Below are 20,575 nucleotides of genomic sequence, written 5' to 3'. Positions count from 1 at the left end.
TGATTTTGGACTTCTGGCCTCCAGAACTCGGAGAGAATACATTTCTCTTGTTCTAAGCCCCTCGGTTTGTGGTCCTTTGTACAGCAGCCCTGGGAAACAAATATAACCTCCAATGTGTCTTCCACTTGAAGATTCTGAGGGTCTTAGAAACGTGCACTCCAAGTTAGTGAGGGGATTCTTCCCAAGTCTGGTCCACCCTCTGCTCCTCGGCAGGAGTGATGGTCCAAACCAACCCTGATGACCCACTCATGCCCCTGGGAGCACGTGGGTCTCGGGGACCGTGACTCTGGATTCACTGCCTATGTCTCTAGCCGTACCTCCTGCCACTTACCCTGGAATGTGCCCTGCCAGGCTGTCCCTCGCTGGTCCCCTCTCATCCCCAACCCTCTCCCACATCCTCACCAGCTAACTGTCACTTGTTCCCGAGCCCTCAGGGCAGGGGTCACCCTCCCTGAGAACTCCAGGTCCTCTCCATGCCCCCTCAGCTGCCCATTATTCCCTTCCTGAGCTCCTGCCACTCCTTGCCATGCTGTCTGCCTGTCTGTCTGTCTCCACTGGATGGGCAAGGGCAAGAGCTCTGGGGTCAGATCATCCTCCAGCTCATCCATGGTGGACTGCGTGACAGGGGCCAGTCCCCCTCTTTCTAAGCCTCAGTCTCCCCATCTGTCAAATGGGGATAAGGGTGTCCACCTCTCAGAAAGGATGTAAAAGAGGACGTGTGTGAAGGGCCTGCACTGTGGCTGCCCAAGGACACCTGCAAGGAACTGGCACCTCCATCAACCTCTTCTGCAGGCTGCAGGGACTGAAGACCCTTTACCCAAGGCCCCTCTCCCTGGGAAGCCCCGGCCCCACCCCGCCCCTCCTCCTGGTTACCTCCGAAGCCCTTGCCCCTGGGGGGCCCCTCGCAGGCCCCGCCGCTGGCCTGCTCGCACACCTCGTTGGTCTCCTGGCCCTTGGGCAGACCCAGCTCCATCCCCGGGCCCAGGTGGCCAAACAGCCGGTTGTCCAGGCCCAGCCGCTCCGAGGAGGCCTGGCCGTAGAGGGAGCCGTTGTGTCGCAGGAAGCCCACCAGGTCGGCCCCGTCCAGCTCCTGGCTCTCTGCGCTCTCTGAGGCGGGCTCGGAGAAGCTGTAGTAGATGGGCTGGGGGCGGCCGGCGTCGGGCGGCTGCAGCAGCGTGTACTCGAAGGTGATGGAGGGGCTTTTGCCGTTCTGATTCCACACCTGAGGAGGAGGAGAAGTGGGAGCCTGCCCCTTCCCCACTCCAGCCCCTTCCCCACAGGCCTGGTGTGGCTGCTGGGACCCATCGCCCACAAGCCCCTTTAAGACCAAAGCACTCCGGTGCCCGTGCTGCCAGGAGCCTTCCCTGCTGTGGCTCTCAGCTGAGTCCCTCCTGGGGACTCACCCTTGACAGAAGAACACTGCCTGGCCCAAGGCTACACCCTGCCCCACCGGGCAGCCGTATGCAAAGACTGGCCAGCGGGAGCACACCCAGGGAGCGGGCAGAGGGAGCGGTCCCCCCAAGTACAGGCAGTGGGGGGGGACTGTGTGTAGAGAAGGTTTTCAAAGTAATAAAACCAACTACAACCCAACCCGCATTGTATCACCACTATGTGCTGGAAATCCTAAGTAATAATGGCAGATCACTCCCACCACCTTCTCCCCAGCACCTCCACTGCCGGCCACAGCTGGCGTGCCCAGGCCCCAGCCCCGGAAGGCCATCCAGCTGCAGAGCTGGCTGTGGGATGGGCTGAGTCTCTGCTGAGCCCCACTTCTCCCCCTGCCAGGCCTGCTTCCCCCTCCCCATGAGTTTTCTCAAGGTCTTTCCCGGGGACTCCAGCCTAAGTCAGCTGGTGTCAGGAGAAGTCCTAGGAAGCAGACTCTCAGCTGGGAGTGTGGAGCAGGATCATTGGCCAGCAGGAGCCACGGGAGCCCACGCTGGTGGTGCCTGGAGCTCTGAGACCCCATCAGTGGTGAACTGGGATGGGATACCCGCGGAAGAAAATGCGCTAGTGGGTACTGGGTCTCGAGTGTTTGGGAGTTGGCTGGCAGTGGGGTGGGCGCTGGAATGATAAGGGACTGTGGAATCCTGTGTAGGGGAGAAGGATAGTAAGGTCACCACCTAATGTCCACTTTAAGGCCAAGCCAGAGGGCCTGCTGGTATTACACAAGGACACTCTCGTGTCCTCCAGCCGGGGGGCCGAAAAGGCAGAAGAGAAGCAGAGGAGGCCGGCTTTCCCATCCTGCCAGGAGCCTGACAAGAGTGGGCCTGAGACTTGGGGCGTAGGGGTCTGAGCCAATACGCCTGAGAAATTTGAAATCTCAGATTCCCCTGAATCTTCTGGGCCTGAAAAGTGGCTCCTCCCCATTAAAGCCCCTGGCCCCGCCTGAAGATGGCACAGAGACCTCTGCCTTCAAGACTCCTCGGGCCTCCCTCAGGACTTGCCCAACCTCCTCTCCTGGCCACCAGGCCAAAAGCTCAGCTTAAGTCCCATCCTCACCAGTCAGGGGGGCCCTGGGGCTGCTCAGGGGGGAAGGGACGATACACTGACAGACCTATAGGACGAGCCCACCGGAACTGGCAGAGCCCAGGAGAGTACCTGTGGGCCTGGAGCCAAGGGTCAGGGGTCAGGATCAAAGACAGCAGAGGATCAACCTGGATGAGGGAGAGTTTATCCATATGGGAGCACTCTCTTATGTTAAAGGACTTAGCACACTGGGAGAACTCTGGGAGAAAGTGCTCACACACCACTAGGATGGTTCTTGGAAACTTGGAGAAACTAAGAGCCTCTACTAAGCAAAGGACAAGTGCTAGGACTGCTAGCAGATGATGGAAGAGTGAGGAAAAGACTGGAAGGTCCACCAGGTGACTCTTTTCTACAGGAGGGCCTGGAGGACATTCTGCTCCCCAGAGTGAAAAGAAATGTGATAGGAGGAGGCACCAACATCACTCAGAGGGACCGTGTTAGATGTCCTCACAGGCCAAGCCTGATGGCAGGAGATGCTATGTCACAACCAGACTCCCCACAATAATCAGAACAAGGGGGGCACAAGTATTGTAATAAGCAACAAGGTTGATATGGTAGCCAGGAGGCCTGACCCCCAGAGACCTTTGGACACGGCTGATAGAACAAAGGACTCTCAGGGGGCAAATAGATTGGCCCAGAAAATGTGCTTCTCTGTCTGTGAGATCAAGGGTAGATGATCAGGAAGTGGAGGACAGCTGCCACATAAAAGCCACAATCCCTACCCAATTTCCTGGGCCTGTTTTCAGACCCAGAATCCACTGAGCAACAGATCAGCCAGGTCCCCAGGGAGAGGGATCCACAACCGGTTTACACGGTAATGATTTTCCCAGTTCTTCCCTAAAGATCCTACAGCCATTTACTTGGTTAACTGTTCACTGGAGAAAAGAGTAGACATTCTGGAACCACAGTCCAAGTTGTCATTGTTAACTAGAAACACAAAGCATCATTATTGCCCCTCTGTTACTGTGAGAGCATGTGGGTGACAAGTAATGGCCCAAGTATGGCCCCAGTATGGCTCACAGTACGTCCACCAGATGCCAGGCTCACCCAGTGCCCCAGTGCATAATGGACAGCTGGCAGAACCCTCACGTTGGCTCCTTGACCTGGAGGGCAGGAGATACCATAGCAGGGACAGCTAAGTGGAAGCCTGTGAACCTGACCCCCAACTCCCTGCAAGAGAATAAATCAAAAACACTGTTGCATCTTGGGGAAAAACACAGAGATTGGAGCCAGTCTCAAAGACCTAAAAGATGCAGGGGTGGTGATCCCATCATATCCTCCATTTGATTCAACAGGTTGGCTCCTACAGAAACAAGACAGACCCAGGAGGACGACAGTGAACTGCTATAGACTCAACTGAGCAAGATCCCCAATTGCAGCTTTGTGACAGATACGGTATCTTTCCTAGAGCAGACCCACATGGCCTCAAGTCGATCACACGTAGCCCCTGATCTGGCAAATATGTTCTTTTCTACCTCTATCGGGAAAGAGAGCAGAAGCAGTCTTCATTCACATGGGATGGACAACAATATACTCTTACAGTTTTGACCCAGGGCTATGCCAACTCCTCCACTCCCTGTCAGAATACTGTCCAAAGGGGTCTGGACCATTCTACAGAACAGTACACTGCTCCTCTATATTGATGACATGTTATCAGACCAGATGAGCAGGAAGTGGCATGGGAGGCCTTGGTAAAGCATACGTATTCCAGAGGGCCAGAGATTAACTCCCACTAAGATTCCGTGTCCTCCACATCAGTGAAAATTTCAGGGTCCAGTAGTCTAGGGCATGCCAGGGCATCCTTTTGAAAGTAAAGGGCAAATTATTGCATCTCATACCCTCCATCATGAAGAAGAATTTTGAACACAGCATAGTCCACATGCAGGAATATGGGTCCAACCCATATCCTGGGCAACATGAAAAGCTGCCAGCTCTGAGCGGCATCCTGAGGAGAAAGGGCTCTTTAGCAGGTCCAGGCTGTGGTGCAAGCAGCCTGCCACTCGAGCCGTGATACCCGGCTGACCCTACAGTCATAGAGATATCTGTGGTGGGGAGGATGTCGTGTGGAGTTTCTGTAAGCCTTGATAGGAAAATGATAATGTAGACCCCCTAGGGTTCTGGAGCAAGGTCATGTCACCTGCAATAAATAATTATACATTATCCGACAAAGAGCTCAGGCATGCTACCAGACCCTCCTAGAGATAGAACTCTTTGACCACAAGACATCAAGTGACCCATGTAGCCAGAGCTGAAGGTTATACATGAGTCCTGTCAACTCCACTAAGTTACATGGTTGGGAGGGCCCAGTGGTGATCCATTATAAGATGGAAGTGTCACATCCAGGATTAGGTACAATCAGGGGCAGAGGACACAGAAAGCTGCATCAGCAGGTGATTCAAACTCCCATCACCCCAGACTCTTGCACTGCATCTCTCTCTCAGCTCACAGCTAGGGCTGCATGGGTACCCTTATGATGAAGTCAGAGAGGAGAAAAATGGCCAAACTGGATTCAGAGACAGGTGAGCTTGGTAAGAGGGTGAAGCTGAAAATGGGGTCTAGCTCACTAGAGCCCTGTTAAGGGGCGGTCCTGAAAAACTGCAGTGAAGGAGACTCCTCCCGATGGGCTTCAGGCAGTGCAAGTGATGTGATCATCAATCTGTATGGAAAACAGAGTGGTCCAAGGTAAGAATATACACTGACTCATGGGCCATGGCAAATGGCTTGGCTAGTTGGTCCAGAGCCTGGATGGGAAAGATTTTAAGACCTGGGATGAGGACGTCTAGAGGATACATGTGAATGGATCAATGGAGTGGGCATAAGACGTGAAGGTCTCTGCATCCCTTGTTAATGCACTATGGGATGGGCATGAAACAACTGAGTAATAGAATGGCTTTGCCAGTTGACACCAGGCCAGCCTGTGGCATTGGTCACCCCACTGATGGCACAATGGGTGCATGAATGGAACAGCCACGGTAGCAGGGATGGGAACCATGCACAGGCCCAAGAGATTGGTTCTCACTCACCAAGGCTGCTCCAGCTACCCCCACGACTGAGTGTCCAGCCTTCCAGCATCAACACTAAGCCTGGGGTACAGCACCTTCCCTCGAGGAGACCATCAGCTATATGACAGCACATTGATTACATTAGACCCCTTCTATCCTAGAAGGGCAAGTGATTAATCTTATTCTGAATATAAGCTTGCCTTTCCCGGCCACAGGGCCTCACCACCCCCAATATCCAAGGGCTCTGAGAGTATTTGATCCACTGAGACAGGACACCACATGACATTGCATTGGACAAAGGGACCCATAGCTTGCCCATGACCATGAGATCCATGGGCCTACAAATGCTGCATCACCCAGAAACTGCCAGCCTGCTAGAGTGATGGCAGGTGAAGCCAAGGTGCAGTGTAGGGACAACAGGACCCTGTGGGGCTGGGGCCTTAGGGAACCCTCTATGATGCAACACCTACTCTGAATCTATCGCCATATTGTGGTGCTGTGTTCATTCCCAGCGGACCTGGGAACCAAGAGGTGGGAGTAGCAACAGTTGTGAGTCCCAGGGACCCACTTAGGGATTTGGGGTTTCCCGTCCCTGCAGCTCTAGGGTCTGTGGCTCTAGAGATCCTGATTCCCAGGGGGAGAATACTTCTACCAGGAGACACAGCAAGAGCTTCATTAAACTGTAAGCTATGACTACCAGCTGGTCTGTTTGGGCACCTTGTGCCAAGAGAGCAGCGGCAGGGTCACTGGCCTGGCAGTGACATCTGCTCACCAGGGACAGACATGGATGCTTTGACCCTGGTGGCAGAGAAGACATCTGGTTCCCTGCTGCTCCCATGGGCATCTCTTGGTATCCCCTTGTCCAATTTTTTTTGTGTGTGTGAGGAAGACTAGCCCTGAGCTAACATCTGATGCCAATCCTCCCCTTTTTTCTTGAGGAAGACTGGCCCTGAGCTAATATCTGTGGCCCTCTTCCTCTACTTTATATGGGACGCCGCCACAGCATGGCTCAACAAGCGGTATGTCAGTGAGTACCCGGGATCCGAACCTGCGAACCCTGGGCCGCTGCAGCAGAGCACGCGCACTTAACTGCTTGCGCCACCGGGCCGGGCCCTCCCCTTGTCCAATTTTGATGGTAACTGGACAAGTGAGCAGCCTTGGACTGGCATCCAGACCAGGAGCCCAGACCCCCAGGTAAGAGGGACTGAGACACCTGGCCAGGTAAGCCACCTGGACCAGCAGAGGTGCTGGCCAAGGGTAGGGGAATCTGTAGCAGGCAGTGGAGGAGGGAAATGATGGGAGTCAGCGGCAGCCCCCAGACCAGCGCATTTCACCCCACCAGCCTTGGCGTAAGGCTCCCCAGGAAAGAAACCAACCGGAATTCAAGAGGGGCTCTTCCTACTGAGGGCAAACTCATTATGCAAAGCAAATGGACCTGAGCAGTACAAGGGATGCACTGGAGTGGGGGCTGTCGTGTGCCCCCAGGCCCCACCCTTTCTCGAGCTGCCTGGGACAGAGCGGTCACAGTTCACGGCTGAGTCACTCCCCAGGAATTTCCCTCAGCCACAGAGAGCTGCCTCTCCCAAGGTCATGCCCTTCCCTCTGGGGCACACAGGGACTAGGCCAAACCCCGTGCCTCTACTGGAAACGACCCTGAGGGGCCACTGAAACCCCAGAGATCCCGGTGGGAGCAGCCGAGGCTCCTGTCACAGCTGCGGCTCCTGTCACAGCCGTATCACAGCTCAGCGTCTCCCTCTGCTCCATCCTGACCCCTCACCCCTCACAGATGCTGTTCCTGAGACCACGCCCCCAAATCCTCCTGCACACAGACGTGCATCTCAGAGTCTGTTTCCTGGGGACCTTGCCCTACAGCACAGCTCCTCCGCCAGGGGGTGAGGCCAGGGGGCCAGTCTGCCTCGGGGGCAGCGGCAAGGGAAGATGTAGAAATACGTGGCCCCATTAGATTCTGAGGCCACCCAGGGATGCTGTTCAGCCGAGAGGCAGTGTGGGAGGTGCGGGAAGCACCCATAATAGGAGACCCCTCCAGCACAGCAGTTCAACAAACCACTGGCCCTGGCAACTGACTGAGCTGGGTTCAAAGGCCACTCGTGCCACTTCTGAGTCAACGCCTGGGCAAGTCACTGATCTCTCTGTGCCAGGTTGCTTCATCTATAAAGTGAGGATGCGATCACCCGCCACGGTGGGATTTGGAAATGCAAACAGCTCAGGGGGGTTGACTCTGTCCCCGCCAAGCCCCTCAGCCTCCACAAAAGCCGGCAGGCCTCAAAGAGCAGCAGAACTGCCCATCTGGACATCATCTGATCTTGGTGACAAGTCCTCTACATTTTCTCCGTGCTGGGGCACCAAGCTGCAATGGCATTCATTACCAGACACCCGCCATGGGAAAACTCCAGCGAGCTGGGCACGACAGACCCAAACTCCCTCCTGCCCTCTGCTCACACCCGTGCCCTGCCCCCAGAAGCCATGAGCATCCTAGGGGGCAGGGCCAAGGTCTGGGGAGGGCCAAGGGCCACAACCCTGCCATGGTCCCTCAGCATTGAGGACCTGGCAGAAACGCCAGTGTCCGGGGGACGGGGTAGGGGACTACACGGGGGGCATAAAACCCCAACTGTGGAGTGGGGAGTGGGTCCTGTGTCCCTGCACCTCCATCCAGCTGTCTGTGTTTAGCCTCCCCTGCAGATCCTGATGACCCGCACAGAACCTCCTGCTATGCCCATCCAGCAGGGGTACTAACAGCCGGAATGAGTGAATGAATGAATGAATGGTTACATAGTGAGAGGATGAGAGTGGGTAGTTGGGTGAGTGAGTGAATGGCAAATTGAATCAATGAATTAATGAGTAAATGGGAGGCTAAGTGAAGGAATTAGAATCTGAGTGAATGAATGAAGGAGGGCATGAATCAGTGAATGAATGAGTGAGTGAGTGAACCAATGAGGCACCCCCCAAGCTGAGTGGAGACGCTGCCGCGTGCCTGCACACTATGGGGCTACCACGTGGTGTCGCTGGCCCCGAAGTCCCCTGCCTGTTGCTGGCTTCCCTGGGGAAGCGGTGCCCACAGCCCCTGCTGCCCGCAGCCCGCGGCCCACGCACCATGACGTTCAGGCCCTGGTTGGTGGGCCCCTGTGCCACGATGTACTCAATGCCCGTCTCGTAGATGTCCATAGGCCGCCGGTACTTGACCACCGTGCCGGCGATGTTGAAGTTCTTGGGGCTGTCCACCTTGAAGTTGCCGTTGAAGAAGTAGTAGCCAGCTTCATCTGCAAGAGCTGAAGGCAAGGCCGCCCAGTCACGTGAGCTGGACAGGCTGGAGGGAGGACAGAGGGGCAGGCAGGAGCAGCATCACATGCTCAGGGAACCGTGGCCAGCCTGTCCCCGGGACCCTCCCCAGATACCCTGAAGACAGGAAACTCCACGTCGCGGAGGAGTCAGACGCTCTGTCTGCGTCCAGCCTCTGGCCCTGGCCAGTGAGTGCTGAGGAGGCGTGAATGAACTTTCCTATCAGCCTAAACTAAATAAGGGCTCGTCTAGACAACTGGAGATAGCTGGCCCGGGGCCCATTTTGTCCTGTCACTCTGGCTGCCACTGAAGGGCCTGGGGGCTGCGAGGTGATGAGCTAGCATCAGGACCAAGCAGCCAGGTCTTGACCAGGAGGGTCAGCACCTGGGGAAGGCACACACCGGACGACAGGTGTCGGCAGGTCGAGGCTGGGCCATCTAGCCTGGCTCTGCTGCAGACTCACCGTGTGACCCCAGGCGAGTCGTCATCCCCAGCTTCCCACCCAGACAATGGGGAGGTGACCTCAGTGCCCCTTCCAGGGTCCACACTGAACGATGCTGCAGACCTGGCTGGCCAAGAGGGCTGTCCCAGCGGCCCCAGCAGGCCCTTCCAGACCACCCCAAGCTGACCAGCTCAGTATTCTCACTGGGAACCATAACATTCTGCTGCCACGCTGGTGCAACCTGCATGGCCATTTGCCCCACGAATCCATTCTCCCAGGCATGGCTGACAGCAGCCCAGGGAACATTCTCTGTGGCCTTCTCTCTGAGGTGAGGTGCGGGTGGACACTTGGAACAGAGGATCTCAGAAGGATGGCCGCTCCCAGGGCCTGACTGCAGCCTGATGACGCCCAGACAGAAAGAATGTGCATGCAACCCCCAGCAGCCCGTCTCCCGCAGGCCCTGGAGGCTGGAACAACGGCCCAGCGCGCTGGTGTGACTGTCGGGGGCCGCTGCCCTCCCGGGGGCTGAGGATGGAGGGTGAGTGGAGGCGCTTGGAGGCGTGGGGCCGGGGGCCAGGGTGAGGAGGCGGGCTTCACACCCGGGGACAGTGTGTCTTCCAGAGGTGTCCTTCGAGTCAGTTCCAGGGACTGGCCCCAGGGAGGGAAGAGTTCGGCGTCCAAGGCTCCTGATGCAACGCGGGCAGAGGAGCCGGGCAATTAATTTATTATCAGACAGACGCAACAAGCAGGACGTGTCTGCTGGAAAAATACCCTCAACGTAGTTAAAAAATTACGAGAATGGGAGTCCAAGCCATGCGTGATGGAGCGCGTGCTGGGGCCTGGGTGTCCCCACCCGGCTTGCAGGTATGTGCGCGGGGTTAAATCCCGGCCCGCGTCCAAAACCTGCTTCCTGACGGTAACGACCTTCCTTCCTGTGGCTTTCCCCGTGCTCCGAGGCCGCCCCTGGCATTTCCACGCGTCTGCTGCAGCAACGACTGCTCTGCAGCCAGCTCTGGGAACACGGTGTTTCCTGGCCTCAACGCCCTCCCAGCGGGCTACAGAGCAACCGGCCTGGCAGAGGCCTGGGGCCCGCAGCGTGTAGACCTGCTGGGGCGGGGGCTGGAGCTCTGGGTCTGCAGCACTTGGAGCCCTGCTGCCTGAAGGGCTGAGAGCCTGGGCCGAGTTCTCCCTGGAGGACTTTTAGCAAAGCCTGACCCATCCCAGGTTCCCCTCAGAAGGGTGGGCTTCCCCCCACCAGTCCTGGCTCTCATGCAGCTGCCCTGAGACACAGGGAGGTGAGCCAGCCACCAGAAACACCTTCCCACCCTGGGTCCCCGGCCGGTCTCACACAGGGCAGCTCCGAGGTGTCAACATCTCCCTACCACAGCCATCAAGGCCTCAGGCCACCCTGGGGGTGCAGACAAGGCACATTGCCAGGCCAAGGCTCTAGCTACACAGGGACACTTTACAGAAATTGTCACCAACTTGGGGCCTCACTGCCTCAGCCACTATACAAATAACTGCAGAAGCCTCAAGTTGGAGGACCCCCGCCAAGGTACAGCTTCCCACCAGGGACCATCCAGTGGCAAGAACATCAACTCGCGAGCCACCAGACCTGAGTCTGAATCCTGCCTCTGCTTCTTGTTGCCCACGGCCTCCGACTGGCCACCTACTTCTGCTCGCTGTACCTCCACCTTCTCACCAACTGAGTCTCACTCCTCGCAGCCTGGGGGGTGGGGCCCCACCTCCACACCTCCAGCTTGTGCCTCAGCCAGGCTCTCCAGGGACAGGGAACTCACTACCTGATGTCACGACCCCTCCGTGGTCAAGCAGCTCCGAGGACAAGGTCCTTCCACACACGGGTGTGAGGTCGGCTTCCGTATGACCCCACGTACACACACACATCCAGGTCGCGTTCTGGCTCCTAGGCCCATCCCTCTCCCGCAGGAAGGGATCCAGGGTCAAGCGTCCCTTCTACCCACACATTTTGCCCCGTGAGAACCACAAGCCCAGGTAAGGCAGCTGCCCAGGCCGCACGTACGCACCCAGGACGTCGGCGGACTTCTTCCGCTCCACGATCTGGATGTCTCGGGCGCCGGCTGGGATGTGGGTCACCAGAGAGTAACCTGGGGGAGATGGGACGACAGTGACCAGCAGGTCTAGCTATGGCCACGGCCTCTCGATTGTAAAGGCACCTCTTGATGGCAGTCACCACCCTCCCGTGCTCCTCGTGGGTGAGGGGCACAGTCTAAGGGCAGCCCCACCCCCAACAACCACACCCCCACCGGGCAGAGAGGTGAGTCCCAGGCCCTACCAAAATGCCCCGGGCCATCGGAGGGCTGACCCGCCGCCCAGGCAGGGGCCCAGGTTTACCTGGCTTCCCTGACGCTCAATGGTACCTGCCCAACCCCTCCCGAGGGACACTGTGGGCCACCAGGACCTTAAATCTGCCAGTCAAATGGACTTGGGTCCTACTCTGCCACGTATCACCGGGGTGACCCTGACCGAGTTGCCAGAGCCCTCAGGCCTCAGTTTCCTCATCCCTACACAGGGATAACGGCTCCCACTCTAGGCGATGTTGAGAGACTGCACAGCACAGAGCCTGGCCCTGAGGGCATCGTCACTATTAGGATTTAAAAAGCCCGTCTTGTCACAACGTCACGTTGATTTTAAAAGCTTGCCACATTCCAAGATGCTGATGAGAAAGTATGAGGCCCAGCCGAGGTCAGCTCAGAGCCTGTCATCGACACCCCGCGTCAGGTGAGGGGCGGGCACAGAGACCACCAGGAACCCCCCAACAAAGGGACCGAGGGTTCTGGGGGGCAGAGGTCTGAGGAAGGGATAGAGGGGTGGCTAGGGAGAAGGAGAGATTTAAAAGTCCTAAGATGGAAAAGTCTCCCGGGAGAAGACAGTGAGGGGGGCTCTCAGACATCCAGGTTTGCTGTGGCTGTTGCTCACGTCACAGGTTCCCGTACGAGGACTGGAGGATCCCTGTGCGCTTGGCTGCCTGGTGAGCTGCTCCCACAGGCCAGCACCGCACGTCATCCTCTCCCTGCCTGCCACCTTTCACAGGGCACTGGAGACCCTGAGCCTGTCCCTCCCAGCCAGCAGCGGCTGGTAAACGTTTAACAACCGGCTCTTTTGGTGGGACAGTGAGAGGAGCTCTGACCCGTCCTACTGGCCAATTTCCGCGGTGTAAACACTGCCACCGCAGCCAGTTTCAAGCTCCCACGTGCTGTTGCTGGGAGCAGAGGTGGGAAGAGGGGCACAGTGGCTCACCCGTTGCTGCGGCATCTCCACCGCACAGGTGAGACAGTTACAGAGGTAAGGCCATCAGGAAATGATGACTTTGTTTAAATATCATTTATTTAAATGTAGCTTTATATACGTTAATTTTTAAATTAGCAACCAGCTCACGAGATTCCGGAGCATTTAATAATCGTCTCCCGCACCCTGCAGGGCCCTCCCACATACGTTTGTCAGGGCAGAGTGTGGTCAGTGGTTAGGACCACAGATCCAGGAGCCAGGCTGTCTGGGTTCAGCCTCAGCTCTGCCACTTCTGGCTGTGTGCCCTCAGACTAGCTCCCTAACCTTGCTCTGCCTGTTTCTGCATCTGTAAAATTGAGCCAGAGGTAGCACCTGCATTGTAGATGCTGCGGGGCGGGCCTGACCGGGCTCAGTGCACAGTAAGCGCTCGGTAGAGTAGTCGGTGCTGTTTTGTGCCAGCCTGCCCCCCACGCCAAGACTGCCATGAGGCATGAGCCTTGACTACTGGGCCTTACTGCAGCCCGTGGTGCCTGGCACAGAGCAGCTGCTCAGAAAGAGATGCACTTTCTGCACGCTGCCCCTGCCGTCTCCGTGCCCCAGGTCTGGCAGGAAGCCCTGCGAGCAGTTGTGAAAGGAAGGGAGGAAGTGCAAGGCGCCTTTGCTTGCGCCCCTTCACATAGAGAGGCCTCCAGAGAAAGTGGTCTCGGCCCACCACACTCGCCACGCATTATTGAGACCACGTGTGCTGCTCTGCCCAGGGCCTTCCTCTCAAGACACCCCTCCTTTCTTTACCCTAACCCTCTTCGGTCCAGCACACCCATCCATGGCTCTCATGTCCAAGCCCTAACACTAACTCTGAAATTATCCCTTGTGTGGGGTAGGGGAGGCAGTTCCCTCCACCGCCAGGGCATGGCCAGGGTCCCAACAGCTGGGTCCACGGTGGCTCTGTTGGGGTTGGTTCTAATCCAGACTCTCCCGGCTCACCCTAAGCAGGCAATTCCCATTCAGGGCCTCAGTTTCCCCATCTGCTAAGTGAGTTTCAAGCTGCCCTGCCTTCCCCAATCTGGAGGCTGATAACCCAGTCTAATCCTAGCAGCATTTACTGAGACCAAGGAATGTATTCAGTCCAACGCTGAGTGTTGTAAGTGACATCCTTCCAAAAGTACAAGGTTCTGTCACCTGCACAGACCCCCACCCCTACCCCAGCGCCCGTGAGGGCTGGCCCAGAGCTGGTCGCAAACATCAGGCCAGGCGGGTGTGGCTGGGAGAACGGACTGCCCTAGGCAGGGAGGGCTGGCTCTGCATGGCAGCCTGCCTGGAGCTGGTGGGAGCCTCTGCAGCCCTTCAGCCTTCAGAAACTCGGGTTTGAGGGTTAGACCCCAGAATCCGCCTGCCCAGACACAGATCTCATACCAGCTATGAGGATGGGACTCGTGCCTCAGTTTCCCCCTTGTAAGTGTGGTGTTAACACCTCCCTGCAGGCTGCTGCAAAGGCCAAGCATGATCCCCAAGCCAGGTGCACACTGTGGCACCTGGTATTTAGCAGGTGCTCAACAGAGAGCAGCTCGTTATTCCCAGCCAAAGGAGGCCTTCCAGAGCACCTGGCTGGCCCATCTGGGCATGGGCGGAGGCTCAGGCGGCCCAGGAGGGGAAGGACCTTTCACTCTGCAGGTGGGGACGGGCTCATCCTGGGGACCAGCTGCAGGCACAGGGAGCTCTTACCGAGGTGGGTGTTCCCCTTGCGGTAATTGCCTGTCACGTGGGTGCAGCTGCTACCGTCCCCCTGGCAGACGCCGCACTTGTCCAGCGTGTGGGTGGAGAAGAGCACCCCGTCACAGCCGATGGGCTGCAGAAAGGGAGGCGAGAGGGCTGCTGGGAGGGCGCCGAGGCCCCGGGCCGCCACCACCGCGGGGGCACAGGTGGGCGGTCGGCACAATGAGGCCAGTGGTACTTTTGCTACAATGTTTAACAACCTCACATTTTCCAGACACGCAAACCCCTCGCAGGTCGGTGAGCTTGCAGGACGTGCCGTCGCGGGCGGGGACCATGAGCTGCCGCTGGCCGTCCACGGTGGTGCAGTGCAGGTCGCACGGCTTGCTGGAGATGTGGACGTAGTCATCTGGGGGGAGAGAGGGGGGTCTCAGGGCGGGGAGGGGGGCCGGATCAGGGACTTCCCCTCTTCCTCCCACTGAGACAGCACCCACTCCCTATTGCACAGGTAGGGAAACTGAGGCTGGAGAGTGGAAGGGACTTGCCCAGGGTGTCAGTGGCAGAAATGGACCAAGATGCAGGTGGTCTGGCCCAGTCCAGCCTCTGTGAGTTCCACTCTCTGCCTCCAGGGAGTGGGGGGCATTTCCCCCTCTGCAGGAGGTCTGAGCCAATTGACGGCTCTGGGCTGCCGGCCCTGGGCACCCAGCACCTACGCGGTGAGCAGGAGAGGCCAACTCATTTACACGGTTGCCAGAACTGCCTGGGACCTTCGACAAGACCCCTCCCTCTGGGCCTCAGTTTCCCCACCTGCCCAGGCACTGGACGAGGATATTTCTTCCCATTGTCCCCAGGAGGTGACCCATTGGGTGTGGGTCCTTCCAGGATGTGGAAGGGCCGCCCCCGCACTCTGTTCCCCGCTGGGTGTCCCCGGGCCTCGGTACCGGGGTAGAGGGGCTTCCACTGGTGCGTCCGCCCGTTGTACATGTGGGAATTGAAGGAGATGCACTGCTCCTCGCGGAAGCTCCTCCCGTCCGGCGGACACTCCTGGGAAGGGAGAAGACGAGGAGGGAGGCTCCAGGAGGAACTCGGCCCGACAAAGGTATTTTTGTCCCGGCTGAGCAGGAAGTGGCTGCAGCCCGGACAGCTGCGCCAGGGCCGTGGCCCATGGGATGGACTCTCCTTCTCTCTCTCCATCTCACTCGCTCTCTGGAAGGAGCGAGGACAAGAGGAAGGGCAGCCACTGTCCCTCAAACACCCACATGTGCTGGCTCTCCTCACGCTCTGGGCAGGGTCCCTTCATCTCCTCACCACCCTGGCCTTCTCCCCAGCTACACAGTGAAGGGGAAGGGACACCAGGCTCTGGCTGTGCTCCCGCTGGCTCCCCACCCATGCTGCATCCTCGGGCAGAGGCTCGGCTGTGTGTCCACGGCTGTAGCCACAGCGCCTGGAACAGTGCACAGAGTAAGGTGGACCTGACTTCATAGAAGAGGTGCCCACTGGGCAGAGGGAGAAGCCTTGCTGGGGCCGGAACCTGGGCTGGGGTGGGTCTCCCTCTGGAGCTCGTGAGCGTCCAGGTGGGCAGCTGACCCGTGATGCCAACACGGAAGATATAGCCACTGGCCTCCCTTCAGCCCCTAACTCCCTGCACCTGTGCACACGCGCAGACACACGGACGCCAGGACATGGGGACACAAGCAGAGACCCCAACAGCTTGCTGTCTCTCTGCCCCACGCCCCAGAGTTTGTGTTCAGATTGGCTTTGGCCCCACTGATTGCTGCCCAGAGGCTGGACGAGAGTCGGCGCCTCCCGTCCAGCCCCCACCGCCTCGGTGCCTACTCATGGTTAACAGGAGTCCGCAGAGGCTAAGGGTGCCTGAGCTCACGGGGGGCTGGAGCTGGGCTGCTGGGGGACTGTTTCACAGGTGGGGACTGTCAGTCTCCCAGCGAGCACCTGGTGCAGAACTTGTGAGCAAAGGGGGGCTGCAGCCAGAGACCTCAGACCTTGAGGCCACACTTCAAGCTCACCCAGCAGAAGCGAGGCCTCCTCGTCCCCGCACTTGCCGGAGCACAGGGTGGGTGCCACAGATTTGATTTAATGAATGAAAGGGGAGCTCTGAGCCTGGCCCTCGCCATCCATCTCTTCAACAGGACGTAAGGGGCAGGCCAAGGACGGAGCGTCCGGAGGGCCCAAGGGCCACCAAGAAGACGCCCTGAGACCTGCCAAAAGGGGGGCGGGCCTCACCTGCACACGGCACAGCTGGTACCGCTTGGACGTGCCCGTGCAGGTCCTGTTCCCAGTGCCAGTGACAGACGTCCTCCTGGTGGGAAGATGCGGGCTCTGAGCTAGGGCTGCGAGCTGCAGGCCCCAACCCTGCTCCTGCTCCAGATTGCCTCTGGGCTGGCCCCTCCAGGCTCCCTGATCCCTCTGACCAAAGGGTCCTTCCTTCCCACTCACCCCCACCGTTCCACCAGAGCCCCCTCCTTGTCTCACACGTATTCAAGTCATCAGAGGGTGATTCCCAGCCCCTTCCCAGGGGAGGGCCATATCCGAGTCACCTCTGTATCCCCAGCACATCGCACGGGGTCTTAGTACACAGAATTAATAATAACGACAACATTTGCCATGTACCCAGCCCTGTGCTAAAGTGCATAAACACGTTGTCTACTGTGTTCTCAGAACGTCAGGTGGGCTCTAGCATGATCTTCACTCCACCAATGAAGAAACTGATGCTCAGAGAGGTTAAGTGACTTGCCTGAGGTCACACAGCTAGGAAGTAACAGAGGCAAAATTTGAACCCAGGTCTGCCTGACAGTAACCACCCCACCATATGCTTTTCCACATGTTTATTTAACACGGTCTTCAGAAAAGAAGGCCAGGGTGGACCTCACCCCTCATTGAAAGAGCCCTAGAGATGGATCCTGCTTTCTCATGAAAGGGCTGTCCCCAACGCCCCAGAGCAGGATGAACCTTGGGACACCATGGCCCAGGACCCATCAGGAGCCACGTCCCCAGCAGAGGTCCATGAAAAGACTGAGTCGCTGACCTGGCCTGTGCTGCCTCAGACTGAAGACCCCCTCCCAGCCTGAGACCCCCACCCATCACCCACTGCCCCGGACAGAAGGCCAGGCTGCCCCCCTCCCAGGCCTTCCTTTCCTGTCCTGGCTTCCCCACCCTCACGCCAGCCCCTCAGGGCCACCTGCATGCCCCCATACCTCTGCTGCAGGCAGTGCCGCTCCTGGGACGTCACCCCGGCCCCGCAGCTGCGAGAGCAGGCCGTCCACTTGGTCCACTCCCCCCACCAGTAGGCGGTGGCGTCAGCGCCCCCCTCCAGGCTGTTGGACGTCGGGCTGTTGTCCTGGGTGAGAGTCCCCACAGATGATTAGAGAAGGCTGGAGCACCAGGCAGCCCGGGCCGGCCGTCCCGGGGCCCTGAACAGGAAGACACAGCCCCCTGGATGGCCGCCGACCAGGTCACTGGGAAGCCTGGGCTCAGATCTCCAGGGCAGTCTTGGAGGGACCTCCCAGGAAGCTGTGGGCCTTGGGTTCTCCCGACCTTGAGATCTGGACCCTCCTGGGAGCTCAGTGGGATCCTGAGGCTGCACCTGACCGTCCTTACTTCCTTTCTCCCCTGAGCCCAGGGCCCCACCTGGGTCCTGCAGGACACGAGCCCACTGTGTCTCCACGTCTCACTCCAGGCCCTGGCTCAGAAGGAAAGCTCTCAGCCCCCTCAGCCCTGTCCTGCCAAACCGGTAAGGGTTCCACAGCAGCAGAGCCCCCTGCACGGGGGCTGGTCTGATGGGCTTGTAAGACATGTTCCTGGGAGCTGAGACGGGCTTGGGGAAGGTATCCCGGGACCCCTGGTCACGTGCCCCACACTTGTCACACAGCCCCTCCCACATCAGCCCATCTGGGTGAGGGACATGCTCCCCACTCACCGTGGCCCCAGTGGACGCCACACCTCCAGCCACGAGTACCAGAGCCAGCAGGGACCAGACCCAATGTGAAGGCCACAGTCTGCCGTCCATCCTAGGAAGCAAGGCCACTGTCACCACCAGGCCAGGCCCAGCTCCTCTGTCAGCTGACCAGGGTCCGCTTTAGGAAAGAGCCCTGGGGCTCCCCCAGTGCCGAGGCCCAGAGGTGATCTGGGATCGGTTGGTAGTGGCTGCCTGGTGGCCCTGTTGGGAGGGCTCAGTGAGTGATTAGAGATGCCTGCCACAGGCTTGAGATACAAGGGTGGTGGTGTGTGTGCTAAGTCTTGCCACTCCTGATCTGAGCACATGTGGGGACGTGTGCCACACTTTGCCTCTGAATACCTGAGCTCCCAGGACAATGCCTGTGGAGAAAACCAGGGACACCTGAGGAGGCTATAGGCCCAGGCTTCGTCCACCGGATAAAGGAGCCGAGGACCAGGACTGGGCCATCACCTTGGCCTAGAACTGGCCCAAGCAAGAGCACTTTGGGATTTTTACCTGCTCAGCACTTGCTGACCACGTGGGAGAGTGACCCTGCCCACCGGCTGTGTGGAGCTGCTAGACAGGTCCATGGATGCCACGGGCTCTGCCAGGCCCCTCCCTTCCCTGGCCACAGCTTTCCCCCTGCCCCTGGGGTGCTGGGCCTGGGGCCCGCGGGGAGCTCAGGCCGGTCAGAGACTGGGTATCTCTGCCCCCACCCTCCAGAGGGAAGATGCACAGCTCGTGCCCTGGAGTGTGGTGTGTGGTGTGCTTCTTCCCGACAAGTCAGCACCCCAGCCCAAAACACTTGACCTCCCTGCCAGGGGTCAAACCGAGGGGAACCTGCAGCCTCCTGGGCCCTCAGCCTCCCCCGTCTGCTTCCTCAGCACAGACCCCTGCTCCCCAGAAGGGAGGAACAGGGGCCTATAGTGGCCTCTGTCCAGGGTTTGTCGCAGGTTCTGAGTGTCACTTGCCAGTGACTCAAAGAAGGGGTTTCAGAAACCACCAAGCCCATCCCCCTGGAACCCAGAAAGGGAAGCCAGCTTGCCCAAAGCCACACAGCAAGGTGGCTGACTAGTCCCCAGACCCCAGAGCAAACCTGGCTAATTCCAGGAAAAGAAGGTGCAAGAGTCCCCCCACCCCCGCCAGCCCTGATGCCAACTCCAAATCTGCCCCGCCTCTCCTCCATCAAACCCACCTTTCCTTGCAGCTTAAGCACCTGCAGACTTTCAGGAGCTACACCAACAACACCCTTGCACCCTAAGAATGTTCCTGCCCGGGCAAGACAGCAGTACCCCCTGGAGTGTGGAGACCCCCCCCATCTCACCAGCTGCCTGCCTGCCAGCTCCCGGCCCTGTCTGCCACCCCTCCCCCACAGGCCTCCATCTGCATCCCCCTCCAGCCTCACACAAGCACAGAGCCCCCCTCAGCCATCCCATTGGCTAATTGGTGCCCCCGCTCCTGCCTGCCGCTGAAGACAGGTGCTGAGCTGGCCTCACACTTGGTTTTCATTAAGGCTCCCAGACACCGCTGGCTACAGGCCAGGCCCCGCTCACGCGGGATCCATCCCTCCCTCGGGTCCAAAAACAGCCACTGGCCAGCGGGAGAGGCTTGCGGGGCAAAGAAGAACTTCAGGCGCCCGAGGCTGGGAGCTGAAGGCCCACTGTCGCCGCATTTTGAGGGTCTGGACCCCTCCCCACGAGCCCTCCTTCTGTTACGGTAACAGCTCCCTGAGGGGGCTGGGGGATGCTCTGCCCCTAGCCCCCTCAGGGCTGCATCTTGTGTCCTGGGAGGGCTGCAGTGGGAAGCGGACGGGTCAAGGTGGCCTACCTGGCCCGGGGTCAGCAGGTTGTCCTTCTGGAGAAAGGGGCCGAGCCGCTGTGGGCTGGCGGCGCCAGGTGCACGGGCAGGGGGAGGCTCGGAGCACAGAGAGCTGCGGGCTCTGCTTCTCTCCCTTCCTCCTCCTCCCTCCTGCCGGCTCCTCCACTTCAAAGAGCACCCACGAGAGGGGGTTCCCAGGGAGGCGCGCAGCCCAGTGGCGGCTCTGCGGCGCGGCCGCCTTTATAGCTGTCAGGCAGACAGGGAGGAACTCACACTTCCCACCAGGCTGCTCCCCCGCCCGCCGCCGGCCGGCCTGGCGCACACTTTAACCCGCTCCGCGCCTCTGGAGCCCGGCCAGGCCGGCCCAGCTGCCTGCTGACGGCTGCCGGCAGCGGCCCAGGAGCAGCGAGCGGGGAGGCCGCCCTCCCGGGTCCAGAAGTCAGGACCGTGTGTCGGGGTGTCCAGACAGTGCAGCCAGGAGCCTGGGGTCACGGGGGAGGCTGGCAGTGGTGAAGGTGAGCCCCAGCCCCCGCCTCTCCGATTTCTGCCTCCAGAGGGAAG

The 20,575-nt window shown here is 59.1% G+C and overlaps 1 protein-coding gene across 1 annotated transcript in view; it reads right to left on the bottom strand.

The window, feature by feature from the left end:
- ADAMTSL2 (ADAMTS like 2) overlaps positions 1-20,078 on the bottom strand; it is a 38,077-nt gene extending 17,999 nt beyond the window's left edge. The window contains exons 1-10 of the mRNA XM_058524795.1: positions 20,024-20,078; positions 18,179-18,269; positions 17,457-17,599; positions 16,486-16,561; positions 15,186-15,288; positions 14,508-14,653; positions 14,257-14,380; positions 11,313-11,393; positions 8,640-8,815; positions 874-1,222 (exon numbers count right to left, since the gene is read on the bottom strand). Coding sequence (XP_058380778.1) covers positions 874-1,222; positions 8,640-8,815; positions 11,313-11,393; positions 14,257-14,380; positions 14,508-14,653; positions 15,186-15,288; positions 16,486-16,561; positions 17,457-17,599; positions 18,179-18,268 — 1,288 coding nt within the window. The 5' untranslated portion in view covers position 18,269; positions 20,024-20,078. The remainder of the gene's footprint in view (positions 1-873; positions 1,223-8,639; positions 8,816-11,312; positions 11,394-14,256; positions 14,381-14,507; positions 14,654-15,185; positions 15,289-16,485; positions 16,562-17,456; positions 17,600-18,178; positions 18,270-20,023) is intronic.
- Positions 20,079-20,575: the final 497 nt, after the last annotated feature.

The sequence above is a fragment of the Diceros bicornis genome, chromosome 28 (genome assembly GCF_020826845.1).
Source record: "Diceros bicornis minor isolate mBicDic1 chromosome 28, mDicBic1.mat.cur, whole genome shotgun sequence".
Lineage (NCBI taxonomy): Eukaryota > Metazoa > Chordata > Mammalia > Perissodactyla > Rhinocerotidae > Diceros > Diceros bicornis.
This window is presented reverse-complemented; position numbering and strand designations above follow the sequence as displayed.